Below are 17,507 nucleotides of genomic sequence, written 5' to 3' on the forward strand. Positions count from 1 at the left end.
ATGCCTCTTGCCCATTTAGCCCTTCCCCCACCCAACACCCGGCCAGCAACCCTCCATTTGTTCTCTGTATTTAAGAGTCTCTTATGGTTTGTCTCCCTCTCTGTTTTTATATTATTTTTGCTTCCCTTCCCTTATGTTCATCTGTTTTGAATCTTAAATTCCACATAGTGAAATCACATGATATTTGTCTTTCTCTGACTTATTTTGCTTAGCATTTTACCCTCTAGTTCCATCCATGTTGTTGCAAATGGCAAAATTTCATTCTTTTTGATCACCGAGTAATATTCCATTGTAGATATATACCACATCTTTATCCATTCATCAGTCGATGGACTTTTGGGCTCTTTCCATACTTTAGCCATTGTTGATAGTGATGCTATAAACATTGGGGTGCATGTGCCCCTTCGAATCAGCGCTCCTATATCCTTTGGATAAAAACCTAGTAGTGCAATTGCTGGGTCATGGGGTATTCTATTTTTAAGTCTTAGAGGAGCCTCTATACTGTTTTCCAGAGTGGCTGCACCAGTTTGTGTTCCCACCAGCAGTGCAAAAGGGTTCTTCTTTCTCTGCATCCTCGCCAACATCTGTTGTTGCCTGAGTTAATGTTAGCCATTCTGATTGGTGTGAGGTAATATCTCCTTGTGGTTTTGATTTGTATTTCCTTGACAATGAGTTATGTTCAGCATCTTTTCATGTGTCTGTTAGCCATCTAGATGTCTTCTTTGGAATAGCGTCTATTCATGTCTTTTGCCCATTTCTTCACTGGATTATTTGTTTTTTGGGTGTTGAGTTTGATAAGTTCTTTATAGATTTTGGGTACTAACCCTTTATTTGATATCTCATTTGCAAATATTGCCCATTCCATTGGTTGCCTTTTTCTCCTCTAGGATTTTGATGGCTTCCTGTCTTATGTTTAGGTCTTTCACTCATTTTGAGTTTATTTTTGTGTATGGTGTTAAGTGGTCCAGGTTCATTCTTCTGCATGTTGCTATCCAGTTTTACCAACACCATTTGCTGAAGACACTGTCATTTTTCCATTGGAAATTCTTTTCCGCTTTGTGAAAGATTAGTTGGCCATACATTTGTCAGTCCATTTCTGGGTCCTCTATTCTGTTCCATTGCTCTGAGTGTCTGTTTTTGTGCCAGTCCCATACTGTCTTGATGATTACAGCTTTGTAACACAGCTTGAAGTGTGGAATTGTGATGCCTCCAGCTTTGGTTTTCTTTTCAGAATTGTTTTGGCTATTCGGGGTCTTTTCTGGTCCCATACAAATTTTAGGATTGTTTGTTCTAGCTCTGTGAAGAACGGTGGTGTTATTTTGATAGGGATTGCAGTATACGTAATTTTCTTTTTAAATCAGTTTTTAAGGGCACCTGGGTGGCTCAGTTGGTTAAGTATCTGACTCTTTTTTTTAATGTTTATTTATTTTTGAGAGAAAGAGAGACAGCACAAGCCTGGGAGGGACAGAGAGAGAGAGAGAGGGAGACATAGAACCCAGAGCAGGATCCAGGCTCTGAGCTGTCAGCACAGAGCCCGATACAGGGCTCGAACCCATGAACTGTGAGACCATGACCTGAGCTGAAGTCGGATGCTTAAACTGACTCAGCCACCCAGGCACCCCAAGTGTCTGACTCTTGATATCATGACCTCATAATTCATGGGATCAAATCCCATATCAGGCTCTGAGTTGAGAGTGTGGAGCCTGCTTGTGATTCTCCTTCCCTCTCTGTGCCCATTCTCTGCTCATGCTCACTGGCTTTCTCAAAACAAATAAATAAATGTTTTTTTAAAAATCAGTTTTTATTAAGAATATAAACTGGTCACATAAATAAAATATTTCAAGGAGAGGGTTATTAAATAAATTCTAAAATGGACAGAAACATGTAAAAACACCTGAAATATGTAGTCTTCTCAAGCAGAATATGCTATCCATGTATCCATTAATACATCCAATATCCATGGCTGTATTAATTGGTATTCAACGTCCATTAGATCATGGAATGAACCTCAGTATTATGATGTAGTTCTTTGTTGAAAGACTGTTCTATTGGTATTAAATTCATGGTATTAGTGAAAGCCTTGGTAAGTATCAAAAAGATAATTCAGTTATCAATTTATTAACTCAGCTTTTTTTTTCAATATATGAAATTTATTGTCAAATTGGTTTCCATACAACACCTAGTGCTCATCCCAAAAGGTGCCCTCCTCAATACCCATCACCCATCCCCCCCTCCCTCCCACCCCCCATCAACCCTCAGTTTGTTCTCAGTTTTTAAGAGTCTCTTATGCTTTGGCTCTCTTCCACTCTAACCTCTTTTTTTTTTTCTTTCCCTCCCCCATGGGTTTCTGTTAAGTTTCTCAGGATCCACATAAGAGTGAAAACATATGGTATCTGTCTTTCTCTGTATGGCTTATTTCACTTAGCATCACACTCTCCAGTTCCATTCACGTTGCTACAAAGGGCCATATTTCATTCTTTCTCATTGCCATGTAGTATTCCATTGTGTATATAAACCACAATTTCTTTATCCATTCATCAGTTGATGGACATTTAGGCTCTTTCCATAATTTGGCTATTGTTGAGAGTGCTGCTATAAACATTGGGGTACAAGTGCCCTTATGCATCAGTAGTACTCCTGTATCCCTTGGGTAAATTGCTAGTAGTGCTATTGCTGGGTCATAGGGTAGGTCTATTTTTAATTTTCTGAGGAAACTCCACACTGATTAACTCAGCTTTAAATTAATCTTCTATGTAAAATGGATCTGGGCCCTTTAAATATTTTTCCTTTGTACCTGACAGGATGTTAAGCTTTTTTTTTTTTTTTCTCACTAGTGGGGGAGGGGCAGAGAGAGGGGGGTACACAGTATTCGAAGCAGCTTCCAGGCTCTGAGCTGTCAGCACAGAGCCTGGCATGGGGCTCAAATGAAGAACCACGAGATCATGACCTTAGTCAAAGTTGGATGCTCAACCAACTGAGTCACCCAGGTGCCCCTAAGATTTCTTTTTTTAAAAACATTCTTTTTAACGTTTATTCATTTTTTGAGAGACAGAGAGAGACAGAGCATGAGTGGGGGAGGAGCAGAGAGAGAGGGAGACACAGAATCCAAAGCAGGCTCCAGCCTCTGAACTGAGCACAGAGCCCAAAGTGGGGTTCGAACTCACAGACCATAAGATCACAGCCTGAGCCAAAGTCGGACGCTCAACCGACTGAGCCACTCAGGCACCCCTAAGATTTCTGGAGAGACACTGCAGGAAAAAAGAATCCTGTCCTTGCTTCCAGTGTGTTCACTTGGTAGGCTCCTTGGAATCCAATATCTCAGTGGAAGAGGCTTCCCCCAGTTTCCAGCTTCTGCAGCACTGGCAGCTTCTCCAACATCAAGCTCATGCAGCATGGGCAGCATCTCCAGGGTCAAGCCCCCAGCACACAAGCTTGCTTCAGCACTCAACTCCTATAGAGCCTAGTGGCCAGAAGCACCCAGCCATCAGCAGCTTCCCCCAGCAACCCCCTCAGGCAGTTTTGTAGTGATAGGCCCCTGGTGAGATACCTTGAATGGATTCCCCCGGTAACCTAGAGGATGGATTTCCGGCAAGATCTCCTGGCATAAGCCAGGGTCATGACTTCCAGTAAGGTCTGGATCTCAGTCCTGTGGGGCAACGGGGCTCTTCCTTGGGGACTTTATCTAAACTGCTCTTTATATCTGCTATTCGTATATTTTTTAGAATTCTCTTTATTTCTTACTAGTCAATCTCTCATTATGCCAGATCTATTAACTATTATTATAGTTAATCATTATTTTTTAATGCTTATTTACTTGAGAGAGAGAGAGAGAGAAAGAAAGAGAACACACGAGTAGGGGGAAGGGCAAAGAGAAGAGAGAGAATCCCAAGCAGGCTTCACGCTGTCAGCAGAGAGCCTGACAAAGGACTCGATCTCACATACTGTGAGATCATAACCTAAGCCAAAATCAAGAGGCAGGCACTCAATCGACTGAGCTACCCAGGTGCCCCCAAAGTAACATTTTATAAGTCACACCACTCTATCTCCCAAAAATACTACTGTTAGCATGTCAGTTTAAATCTTTTTAGCCTTTTTTTTTTTCTATGCCTAGGTAAGTGTTCCTTAAAACAGAACAAAACAAAACAAAACACAGGATCAAATGTACTCTGGTACCTGTTCATTTACTCAGTCAAGTAATTAACAAATGTTGATTTAAGTATATCTTCCACAGACCAGGTGCATAAACGAATATTAAAAGATCTCTGAGTTTTCACTGAATGTACTATGAGAGTTCAATGTGCCTCATTTATTAAAACTATAGTTTCCAAAAATTGCTTGAGTAGATGAAAACCCTGTGAACTTTTAGTAGCTGCATTATAATCCTTATCATGAAATAGCATTCAGCCAAATTTAATAAAGTTGTTGGCATTTTTTATTTTTTGCTGTGTTTTCATGTGACAATTATTTACTGTCTATGCTTTTCAGTGTCAGGTGCTGTGGCTATGGAGGTATATGAGACACCAACTGCCTGGCCCCCTGAAGCTCACTCTGACACAGGATCTTAAACGTATGAGCGCGCGGATCAAAAGGGCAGGGACTGGAAGCTCCAGAGTCCTGATTTACCCACTAGCGGATTCCAGAGGAGGTTCTTGGAGGAAGTACGTTTAAATTTAGATTTTTAAGAACTAACAGCAGTTAGACTCATAAAACACTAGTTCGGAACATGGGCTCCGGGGTTAAATTGTTTGATTAACCTCTCTGTGCCTCAGAGATAATGTAAAGCTTCAATAGACCTAAAGCCCTTAGCTCCCAGTCTGCACAAAAGAGCTGAAATTCAGTACTTGTGATTGTTGCAATTTAAAAAAGAGTTACAATGCATTAGGCTTCCTGCGGAGGTCAGAGTCACAAACAGGACAAACCCTGTACCGGACCTAGGAGTCTCTCCCCAGGTCCCCACTCCCAATTTATTTTATACCCGAATAACCCTCTCTTGCAAATATGAAATACGGGAAATGTTCATTTCCTAAAAAGCTTATACTTTTAGTTTTTCCATATTTTTGCCACCTCCACCTGAGCTGAGGCACTTCTCTGGGGGCTTCGAGTGAACTAGGAGCGGAGGGAGGAGGGTGGTGTGCCTACAACTCCAACGAACGAAGATCCCCACTACCCAAGAACGAGGGCGAAGCGCCTAAGGCCAGGGTAACCCAGCGGGTCTCCACAGTGGCTTCTCCCCGGCAGAGAGAGCACCCTCCAGCACGACTAATTCTGATTGGTCTGTTCTCCCAGCTCGCCGGCATCACCGTATCCAATGGGCGTAGCGCTTGTTGAGCGGCGGAGGCAACCGGCATACACAGGGGACCTGAGCGTTCGTGGAGAGAGCGAGAGGTCAGGCCATGAACCTAGGGTAAGCTGGGGCGAGAAGGGTGGTCTCTAGCGGAGACGGGGTGAGGCTAGGTTGGCCCTTGGAATCCTTCGTGGAACACCTTCCCGGCTTGCGCCGCCTCATACGGCATTGTTCGGCTGCCTGTGGCGGAGAGGGGACCAGAGGCCCGGGACGGCGTTTGTCGCCGCCGCCGCTTTTGCACAACGTTACTCGCAGTAAATCTGTCCGGGACCTCCTTTCCGCCCTCTCATTAACCTCACGGTGGTGAGGGAAGAGAGGCGGAAAGCAGTAAGGACAGATGGAGAGATAAAGTTTAGTGGCTTCCCGGGGAGAAATCCTGGCCCCGGCCCTGGTTTTTTTGCGCCTTTGGCGTGTCTGCAGGTTGTCGGAGCGCCCAGAGGCGTTTAACGCCGGTAATGCGGGGAACCGAGTCTTGAGCAACCGATGCATTGCCAGTGCTTGGCCCCTAATAGACCCTCATTAAGTTTGTTGAGTAAAAAGGACTGTTGCAGGGAAGTGATGGGGAAGTTCATGTTTTAAGAAGATGAAAAGTTACCAAACTCAGACTACACATCATTTAGCAAATGAATTTTGTATCCTAGAATCTGTAGAGAGAAAAATAAATAAGACAGGCTGCCCCTAAAGGAGTTTACAGTGCAGTAATACTGAACAGACGTACTTTTCGGTTTCATTCTTTTGTTTGTTGAGTTTCATGAACGCGTAAACATGGAGTATTCTAACGCTGCAACAGGGAAACTTTTAAAGTCCGTTTTCCCCCACTGTTTTAATAAAACAGGATATTTTGATTTCCTCTACTTACCAACACTACAGTTTCGTGTTCCCAATGAGACTTTTTTTCAACCTTTCTTTTTTTCCTTGGGTGATCCTGCTGGATTTAATTTTGTCTCTTAGACATCACATTTGTCCCCATTGATGTTTATTGACCTACACTTATTCCTCCCCCACTTTTAGGAAACAGTGAATTAAATGTGGACTATTTTTATTTTCAGTGGAATTTTTATTAGGACCTTGATTTGTACAAGTTACCTTGGTAGTGTCTACCGTTAACTTTGTGCTCTTGCATAGGGCATGCACAAATAAATTATAACAGCCAAAACTTATTACAGATTTATTGTTGTTATAGTAACAAAGTGTCAGTGGGCTCAAAAAGTTAGTAACAGTGGTGGCAATGTTACAGGCCACTTTCAGATTAATGATGTAGCAGGCCATAGAATGTATTAGTCATGAACAAGTAGTAGTTAGATATGTTTTGCTACTTTAACTTAGGTGGAGAGTTTTGGTAACAGCATTTTTTCCAGTCTGGATTTATAAGAGTTAAATAATGGCATGATAATTGAATTCATTGCTTACCAGTAAAATACGAAGTTTCATGTTAAAGGTAATAAATTCTTTTATTATTGGAAAGTTTCAGGAATTTTCTGAGTGTTTAGTTTTATCTTGGATTGAAAAACGATTTTAATTAAAAGAATGGTTTAATACTTACAGTTCTTGTATAAATTGGGAAGAACGTATATATTTTCAAGATTCAAATGAGCATTTCATTTCTCTTTAAAACTTTGCTGTTTCTTAAAAATGACAACTTTCTTTTATTTTTCAGAGATGGTTTAAAGCTTGAAACTGAATTATTGGATGGAAAAACCAAGTTAATATTGTCTCCATATGGTATGCTGTGTTACTGGAAACCTAAAATGTTAACTTTTATATTCCTACCTAAAATTTATATGAGTTTAATGTACTTTTTGCTTATAATAGAGTAATATTTAAATGATTCTTTGCAAAAAGCTGTTTTCACTTTTTCAGATTTATTTTTAGCCAAGTAAAGTCAGATTACATCACTGCTTACCACTCTCAGTATTTATTCATAAAACTTAATGTCCCAGTATATTTTAATGTTTAATATGTTGCCTAATGGATAATCTGGGTGAAGTTTGTGTAATTATGTTCTGTGTATATAAACAATGTAGTTTGAGAAAATTAAATTTGTAGTAAGACCACAATTGCTAAAATCATTTTTACTATTAGTTTTAAAACTCAGTAAACTTTGGTAGTCCGCTCATTCATATTACTATTTTTTTTTTTTTTTTTCTGATCTGTTTATAGCTTTATCTTGGAAAATAAATAGAAGTGAAATAGAAATTCTTGAACTATTCTGTAAAAGTTAGAACACTCAGGACCTAAAGTTAATGCTTTTGGGGTTAATATTTCTATTAAATACCTTCTTAAAACAATGCTAATTAAAATTTATTTTGTGACTGCCTTAGTGTGTTTTTGTTTGATGGCTCAGTAATTATTTTTTTCTTTTGTAGAATGTAAATCAAAATATTCTGTGAAGGTAAGCCAAATGACCTGACCTGTTTTTGAATGTAAAATGTGGTTTTCTTTACAGTGGTTTGGAAAGAATTCCTGTGAAATTATCATAATGGGTTTGGGATAATGATGAGGAGTTATTGTTCTCTTGCTTTCAGGCTGGTCCTTTCACAGAAATGGGATCATAATTTTTCAGTTTAAAAAGCTGTATAGAACATTTTTCTCTACATCAGTGCTGCCTAGTAAATCTTTTTGTGATGATGGAAATATTCTAAGATCATTGTTTTCTAATATGGTAGTCAGCAACTAGTCATGCGTGGTTATTTAGCACTTAAAATGTGGCTAGTATGACGAAGTGAATTTTTAATTTTATTTAATTTTGAATGCAAATTTAGTAGTTACTACACTGGACAGTGCAGTTCCTAAGATCTTTAAAAATACATATTCTTTAAAATGAGAATATTTTTCTTTTCATATTCAAATTCCATTTTCCCACATCAAAACGGTGTATCTGATTCACAGACTTACATGCATTTTGCCTTCTCCTTTAAGAGATCGTACTTGAGCTTAATGATAATTTTCCTTTTAAATTTTTATCAGGAACCCATAGTGACTCTTTCTACAAAATACAGTACCACTTTCACAGTTTTTTGATATCATACTTTTCTTGTTCCCTATTTTTTTTCCATGTTTAGATTAATAGGAGCAGAAATTTCATCTCTTCCATAATTCACTGTAGCCCTCCTTTTTCCTTTATCATTGCAGCATCTTAAAGTCTTTTGTGTTTCTGTGAATAGAGCTCAATTTGGATGATGTGGCACTTTTCAACTCTGAGCTCTTGATGGCTTTGATCTTTTTTCCAGGTTTGATCAAGGTGAAGTTACTTGAGTACCGAGCATAATAATCACTTCATAAATGGGTGATGATAATCAGTAATTCCACATGTTACCAGTAAAAATTATCTCTCTGAATATGGTATATAGTTGTATACCTTGTGTGCTTTTTAAAATCACAGAATACAAATTACATATTTTTTCCTGGTCCTGCTCTATTAAAATATTGCAACTAATTATTTTATTTGAGTCACATTAACAACTACAGCACCCCTTTTTTAGCTCTTAGATAAAAAGCTGCTTGTAATAGTTGGTTTCCATCTTCCCTTGACTTCAGTTTTCTTTCACCTGTTTCTTCTTTCATCAATGTCCTTAATGGATTTGCTTCAGTCACCACATTTTGTGAAGACATTTCATTGTCTTTTTAACCAGCCTAGAACATACGGCGATCTCCTTTCATGCCTATAATAAAATTACTAGTCTTGGACTTTTGATAGAATCATCACAAGATTCTATTAGCAATCTAAAAATATTTTATTCTAGGATTCTTTTTTTCCAGAGTAACTATGTCTCAGTCGATGTTGATCTTAAATTATTATTCACTGTCTTGGAGCAAATTGTTTGATTTTATTCCTCTTGCTTTTGAGACTTCAAAATACTGATGATGGTAACTATATAAGGTGATGGATATGTTAATTCCCTTGATTGTGGTGACTATTTCACAGTGTATGCATTTATCAAATCATCTAGTTGTACGCCTTAAATATATACAGTTTTTAATGGTCAATTATACCTTAATAAAGCTGGGGAAAAAATTCTGATGAAACCTAAGTCTCCCTTCTAGATTGATTTTACTTTAAGGAGCTTCTCTTCCCTTATTTATAGGGGTTGCTGAGATCTTCCTCATTTCTTTCTTTGCTCCTCACAGAAGGTAAAATACAAAGATAGTAGTACTTGTCTTTTTTTTTTTTTTTTTTTGCTTAAATCTGTTTTTAATTTCCCAAATCTCATTCAGCTTTATGTTGGATTCTCTTTTCCATAAGTTATTCATGAATTCTCTCTTCATAGTGTTTTTCTTCTACTGGGAGAAGCTCCTGAGTGACTACAACACCTACCTACAGTTCTGGTTTTCCCTTTCCTCATAGGTTGAATTACTGTCATTGTCATAGTGTGCTCTTTTTTTTAATTTTTTTAATAATTTTTTTTTTTAAATTTATTTTTGCGACAGAGAGAGACAGAGCATGAGCAGGGGAGGGGCAGAGAGAGAGGGAGACACAGAATCGGAAGCAGGCTCCAGGCTCTGAGCTGTCAGCACAGATCCCGATGCGGGGCTTGAACCCACAGACTGTGAGATGATGACCTGAGCCGAAGTCGGACGCTAAACCGACTGAGCCACCCAGGTGCCCCATAGTGTGCTCTTTAAACACAGCTGAACTCTCATCTCGTCATGATTAAGTTTAACACCTCTGTGGTCCGAGTACTTTTTAAATTTTTCAAAATCCCTTCTGCATTTTTTTTTAAATCCGTGGTAAGGAATATGAAGTTAAAGGTGGTTACCAGTTTAATTTCTTAAGCTTTTAGGAAGAGAAATGAAAGAAATGTTAATGATTCAGTGTCATGAGTAATTTATAAATTCTAAACTCTTATACTCGAGCACCTGGGTGGCTCAGTTGATTAAATGTCTGACTCTTTGGCTCAGGTCATGATCTCATGATTCGTGGGATTGAGCCCTGCATTGGGCTCTGCACTGACAGTGTGGAACCTGGTTAGGATTCTCTTTCTCTCACTCTCTCTGCCCCTCCCCTGCTCTCTCTCATAATAAATGAATAAACTTCTAAACTCTTACACTTAAAATTGTCACTTGGGCGCCTGGGTGGCTCTGTTGGTTGTGTCTGACTTTGGCTCAGGCCATTATCTTGAGGTTTGTGAGTTCGAGCCCCAGGTCAGGCTCTGTACTGACAGCTCATAGCCTAGAGCCTGCTTCAGGTTCTCTGTCTTGCTCTCTGTCTGCCTCTACCCTGCTTGCACTTTGTCTCTCTTTCTCTCAAAAACAAACGTTAAAAAAATTGTCACACATATTAGTTGAAATATAAAACATTTAAAAATTTTTTTCATAGGTATTTCTACATGTGAGAAGCAGAATAGTGTCATGCAAAAGGATATACACAATATTAGTGTTAAGTAGCACATTTTATATCTTAAAATGTTACTTTTCTCTGATTCTTTCTAGCTTTGGCATCCTGGCCCCATATAAATGATAAAGTCAGCCAGTACTAAACAAATTCATTGGACATTGTATTATGAAAAATATTGATAGAATTAAAACTAGTTAAAAAACAATTTGGCTATGTAAAAATTTTGACATGAAAACTTGATCTATTTTGATCTATTAAAATTCACATAATCCAGTAAACACTTGGAATTATTTGGTCTAGATTGCTTTTTCTTAATAAGTAACCTGACCATAATTGAATGTTTATTTGGTAGTTCATGATCTTTTGCTGCTTCCATTTATTGGTTTTGTTATTTTTTTCCTCCCCTGCCATTTAGCTACACAAAATAATCAGAATTGAGCTGAGTATATATTGACCTCATGCACATTATTGCCCTTCCTGCCCACCCCCCTACCCCCATTTTATTAAATATTTTTAGAAGATTTTTTGGTCTATTTTTTTTTGTAAGTGAAATTTTGCAGGATAATTCTATTTAAATTAGATTGTCAAATTAGTAAGTTTTTATTTAACAAGGATTTACTGAAGATTTAAAATTCTAGTAGAGTGCCATTCTTGGCTTTATTTCTTCTGTGATTGAAAGAAAGGAAATGAGCAAAACCTGGTCCTTGTGTTTTGGAAGTGAGGGTGTTAGGTAAATAACTATATTACAAGTAGAATATGATGTGTACTATAGTAGGATAATGTATACCACAGTAGGGTTATAAAAGGCAGACAACACTGCAAAGAGCAGCTCTTTGTGGTTTGAGGAGACCAGGGAATGCTTCATAAATGAGGTGACATTTTAATTAGAACTTAAAAGATGAGGCAGATATTTATAGGTAAAGAGGTGGGGGAGTGTATTCTAAGTTCAGAGAAAATACTGGGCACAATACCAAGATAGAAAGCCTAATTTGCATTTGGGGAATAGTGTGTATCTCAGGGAAGTATAGAACATAAAGCTTAGGGGAGGGTTTAATCTTAAAGAGTTTAATTTTTTTTTTTAATTTATTTATTTTGAGAGCATGAGTAGGGGAGGGGCAGAGAGAGATGGAGAGAGAGAATCCCAAGCAGGCTCTGCACCATCAGTGCAAGAGTCCGATGCAGAGCCCGATCTCATGAACTGAGATCGTGACCTGAGCTGAAGTCAGGAGTCAGATGCTTAACAGACAGAGACAGCCAGGCACCCTTTAAAGAGTTTAAATATATACTTAAAGAATTTGAACTTCTTGATTTGTATGTAGGGAGCATTAAAGTATTTTTGAAAAGTGGAGTAGATACGGTATAATTTGTGTTGTAGGATAGGGCTTCGGACAGCCCTACAAAGGACAGATTGTAACTGAGAGACCATAGTTACGGGCCAAATATAGTCCAGGGAGAGTCATAAGTTCTTGAACATGGGTGGTGGCTAGTGAAATGGAAAGAAGGGGACAAATGACTTCAAGATATGTTAATGGCATGCACTGCACTTAGTTTGAATGAGCAACTGATTAGAGAAACAAAATGCTCAACTATTAGTGACCAAAAAAAGGCCCATATGAGTCAAAGAAGGGTGAGAAAGTAGGAGCTGTAGTTGGAGTCTGAGGTGGTAGGGCTCAGCTGTATAAGCTACGTGCAGTCTGCTAATAATTTGCTTATTCCACACAATGGTTTTCAAAAACTAGAGTGAATTGCCAGTATCTAAACATTGGAGAGTTTAATGTAAAATCTGTCATTTTTGGTTCTCTTGAAATACTGGATTCCTGTTTGGCAGTGTAGGCTGGTTCTGATGGTGACTGCCTCCTTTAGGTGGAAAAATGCTTTTCAACTCATCTTGTTTCCTACCTAGCCTAATTTACAGTATGTATTCAAGTTTGCCATTTCTCACTTAGAGAATTAGTTATATTAAAATAGCCACAGGGATGAGAGGATAAAAGGCATTTTACATTGTGGTACCAATTACATTGGTATTATCAAAAGCCTGAAGCTAGGAACAAATAGGATTTGGATGAGGTGAAGAGAATAACAAACAGATCTGTGGCTGATACTACAGGTACATTTTGAAAAGTCAGGTGAAATGTGAATGGCTAATTGGTCTAAGTGTGGTTGTATATTATATAAGTTACTGAAAGACCAGGAGAGTTGGGATATGATAAGCCGGGTGAAAGTCGTGGGGCATCTACCCTACTGTTTGACAGCAAATATCTTCTTCATTTTTTTTTTATTTTTTTATTTTTAAAAAAATTTTTTTTTTCAACGTTTATTTATTTTTGGGACAGAGAGAGACAGAGCATGAACGGGGGAGGGGCAGAGAGAGAGGGAGACACAGAATCGGAAACAGGCTCCAGGCTCCGAGCCATCAGCCCAGAGCCCGACGCGGGGCTCGAACTCACGGACCGCGAGATCGTGACCTGGCTGAAGTCGGACGCTTAACCGACTGCGCCACCCAGGCGCCCCTATCTTCTTCATTTTTATACCTCTAGTGCTTTTCTGTATTGGTGAGCACATAAAAAGCAACAGTTAATAGTGACTAAATGAGTGTTGAATTACTTTCGGTTAATTGGGTTTACTGAAATGTATAATGGATTAATAGAGGAAAGGTATGAATTAGGCAGACTGTAATCTAGTAGTGTGGTAATGAAAACCTGAATTTAGGCTTATCATCATGTAAATGGTGAGAAAAAGATACTTGAAAGGAAGAAATGACCAATACTTGTTCATAAGCCAAAGAAGACCATGAAAGAGGATAAAGTTAAAGATGACTCCATGCTTACTGGTCTGAGAGGTTAGGACAACAGTGCCACAGAAATAGGATATTTTGGAAAGGGGAATAAATATGGGGGAGAGAGATAATTCAGTCTTTAAAATAGCGTAGTTGAGGGTAGTCAACAAAAAATTCACTCAACACCTATTTTGTTCCACTCATTGTTCTGTACTGGAGCTATACAGTGGACAAAGTATAAAAAATCTCTGCCCTAGGGAGTTTACATTGGAAATGAATAGAGGCACTTGGGGTGGCTCAGTCAGTTAAGCATCCAACTTCAGCTCAGGTCATAATCTCACAGTTCATGGGTCCGAGTGCTGCTTCGGGCTCTGTGCTGACAGCGCGGAGCCTGGAACCTGCTTCTGGTTCTGTCTCCCTGTCTCTCTGCCCCTCCCCTGCTCACGCTCTGTCTCAAAAATAAACATTAAAAAAAAGATTGCGTTGAATGGGCATACAGTAAGCAAAATATACAATGTCACAAGATGAAAAGTGCTGTAGGGAAAAAGAGAAAGGGAAGAGGCACAGTCACTTTAGGGGCACAGCAGTCTTTGGAAAAGGAAGTGTTAGGTAGGTGAGAGTGTGAGGGAGAACAGGAAACCTGCAAATTTAAATCAGTTGGTCAGAGAAGACCTCACTGAGCCAGTGATGTTGGAGCAAAGATTCGAAGGAGGTGAGTACATAAACCATGAGGGAAGAATGGCCCAGGTAGAGGGATTGACTAATGCTAAGGCCTGAAATTAGGAGAGTCTTATTCAAGGAATAAGAAGCCCACGTGTCTGGAGGCTAAGACAAAATGAGATCAGAGAGATCAGGTAAGGGGATAAAATGTGAAGCGTGTGCAGATCATTAGGTCAGAGTAAGAAGTTCAGTTTTCTTCCTAAGTAAGATAGGAAGGCCTTAGAAGCTTTTGAAAAAAGTGACATGATGTGACTTTACCTACTAAGGTACCCTGTGGCTGCTGTGCTGAGCACAGACTGGGAAGTGAAGGCAGAAGTAGGAAAAGCAGGCTTTTAGAAATTCAGGCAAGAGCATTATAATGACTTGGAGTAGAGGGCACAAGAAATGTTCAGGAGTGGTCAGATTCAGGATATATTTTGAAGATGGAGCAAAACAAGGTTTGATGACAAGTGTGGCATATGAGAGATAATTCCAAAATTTTTGGCATGGGTAGCTTCCTCTGAAAGGAGGAAGTTATTTAGGGGCATGTGGGAGGTCAAGAGTTTGACTTGGGGCTTGCTGAGGCTTTTTTTTTTTTTTTTTTTGTAATTAAAGACAATTTTATTTGATCCTATCCAATCTGTGTGTGCACATATACACAGTCCATAGCAGACTTTGCAGGAATGTATATATTTCATTAAATGATAAATATGAGAACGTTTGGAAGTCCTGTGTATAATGTACTTTTGTCACTGTGAATTCTTTTCATAGGTTATGTGGGGCATGCCGAGTTTTAAATGGCTGTTAGAAACCCAGTGGAAGTGTTTGGATAGACAGATGGAACCTTAAGTTAGGGGAGAGTTCCATCCTGGAGACAAATTTGGGAGTCCTCAGTATATGGATAATATTTAGAGCCACAAGGGTAAAAGAAATTAGCAAGTGAATGAGGTAACTTAGAGAAGAGATCCTGGGACTGAGCAACTTTAAGAGGTCTGGGGGAAAGGAGCAGCAAGAACCAGGATTGTGGAGTCCTGGAAGTGAAGTAGAGAAAGTGATTCAAAGTGGAAGGAGTTGGGGCCCCTGGGTGGCTCAGTTGGCTGAGCATCGGACTTCAGCTCATGATCTCACAGTTTGTGAATTTGAGCCCCATGTCGGACTCTGTGCTGACAGATCAGAGCCTGGAGCCTGCTTCGGCCTTTTGTCTCTCTGCTTCTCCCCTACTCATGCTCTGTGTCTCTCAAAAATAAATATTAAAATTTTTTTTAAGTATTCAAAATAGAAGGAATAATCAACTGTGTCACATGCTGATAATAATGTTAGGATGAGGATCTGAGAATCAGTCACTGGATTTGCAACATAAAAGTTATTAGTGACCTTGATGAGTTTGAGTGGAGTCGTGTGGGTGAAAGCTTGTTGGGAATGGGATTATGGGAGATGAGAGGAGAAAGTGGAATCATGTATTTTTTAAGGTGATAAAAAATGATGTGATCCAGCAGAAAAGAAACAGTTGATTCAGGAGAAAGCAAAGAATTGCTGGAGAAAGATCCCTGAGAACGGGTTATATGAATATGTATGAATAACAGGAGTACAAGCAGGTTTGCATGACTATTGATGCTGGTACAGATTTGGTGGTAGAGATTTCTTGAAGTTTTTTCAGAATGCTTCTCTATAAGATTTTTAGTGAAATATTGATCAAGATTTTCAGCTGAGAATAAGTTATGAAAGAGAAAGTGTTAGGAATTTGGGAAAGAGGAGAAAGTTGAAATTGTTAAGAGTAAATGAATTTGGGAAATGTTTGACTGTAGGGTAGCATGTTGTTTGGGCTATGTATTTAAGGTGAAACTAAATATTGTGGCTTGGTATTTTTCTTCCTGAGTAGTGCAGGCACAAAGTAGGTGATGAAGAGTTAGATTTTACCAGTTTGGGGATTTACAAAGTGTGTGTCAGAGCAGGAGTTGGGAATGGAAGGCAATGGTGGTTTTGGTTGATTGTGGAATTTAAGGAAGGAAATGAGGACAAGAGGAAGGTAGTAGAATCAATAGATTATAGATCCCAGATGAGTTAAAGAATTATCAGAATTGGGATATGCAAGGAGAGTGTTGGTCATTGTGCCGTGATTGAAATTGAGACTATGGAGGGATTGCAAGTTAGGAGTAACAAGGTCAGTATAAGATATCACTATGGGAATGAGTAACTGAGGTAGCTTGGAGGACAAGAGTAGGAGAGCAGAGTTAAGGAAATGAGAGGCCAGGGAATTGGAAAAATGATCTATGTGGATATGAAAGCACTAATAATTAAGACAGGAGTTACGCTAGAGGGATGTCGACCCACAAGTTAAGTTATTCAAGGCGTAACTAACCTAAGTTACTAATGCACAGGTCTATAGATACCTATAAAGAAAATTGGTAGTATGATTGGTATAATCATGACATGAGATTCCAAGCTGGAGTAGAATGGAGATGTTCTACAACAGCTAGAATGAAAATTCTTCTGTATTCATTATCTTGAAATAAAATAATTTCCAGTTGTTGATGAAGCTTTCAAGTAGATTTGCAAAGGTTAAATGTTATTTTCTCATGGATATAATCTTTTAACAGCAAAATGGAAAAAAAAATTTAGAAGCCTGACATCACAGACAATATAAATAAAGGTAATTGTTTGATTTTTTTCATGGGCTGTTATAAAGTATAAATTTCTCGTGTTTTAACAGATGGGAAATAAGACCAAGATTGCAAAATGTCCATTAAGAACAAAACAAACTGGATACATTCTAAAATCAACACAAAATACTTGTATCAAGAGTGGAAAACTTTTGCAAAAGAAGAGAATGGGTTCAGAAACTTCACAGGCAAAAGGTGAAAAAAATAGTATGACTTTTTCACCCACTAAGGATTTATGCAAGCAGTATGTAGATAAAGACTGTCTTTATGTCCAGAAAGAGATTTTACCTGCCACCCCCAATATACAGAAGACTAGAAACACCATAAATACATCTATAGTATCTAAAGAGAAGCTTTGCCAAAAACACATCACAGCTGAAAATATGAAGAGCAGTTTGGTGTGTCTAACACAAGACCAACTACAACAGATTTTGATGACTGTGAACCAAGGGAATGGATCTATTTCCCTGATTGAAAATGGAAAGGAGGAAACATGTAAGGTTTTTTTTGAAGTTTTAATTAATATTAACTTTACCAATATGTACTTGTTTTCGAATTTCTCATTCATTGGATTTGATATAACTGTGCCTCTTAAATTCTAAGTTACTGTGTAACAATCTTTTAAAATAATTATTCTTTTAGAGAACAGTTTTCTCATGCAGAATTACTTGTATAGTTATAATATGCCACATT

At 38.6% G+C, this 17,507-nt stretch overlaps 1 protein-coding gene across 6 annotated transcripts in view; it reads left to right on the plus strand.

The window, feature by feature from the left end:
• Nucleotides 1-5,336: 5,336 nt before the first annotated feature.
• Nucleotides 5,337-17,507, plus strand: part of CCDC66 (coiled-coil domain containing 66) — a 51,496-nt gene continuing 39,325 nt past the window's right edge. For 2 of the 6 annotated variants that reach the window (XM_030307049.1, XM_030307050.1), the window contains exons 1-4: nucleotides 5,337-5,404; nucleotides 7,002-7,066; nucleotides 7,711-7,736; nucleotides 16,865-17,309. In XM_030307049.1, the coding sequence (XP_030162909.1) occupies nucleotides 5,394-5,404; nucleotides 7,002-7,066; nucleotides 7,711-7,736; nucleotides 16,865-17,309 (547 nt within the window). In that variant the 5' untranslated portion in view covers nucleotides 5,337-5,393. Of the gene's footprint in view, nucleotides 5,405-7,001; nucleotides 7,067-7,710; nucleotides 7,737-16,864; nucleotides 17,310-17,507 lie in introns of those variants that run through there. The other 4 variants (XM_030307052.1, XM_030307054.1, XM_030307051.1 and 1 more) reach the window with 4 other exon arrangements.

Source organism: Lynx canadensis, chromosome A2 (assembly GCF_007474595.2).
Source record: "Lynx canadensis isolate LIC74 chromosome A2, mLynCan4.pri.v2, whole genome shotgun sequence".
In the NCBI taxonomy this organism is placed as follows: domain Eukaryota; kingdom Metazoa; phylum Chordata; class Mammalia; order Carnivora; family Felidae; genus Lynx; species Lynx canadensis.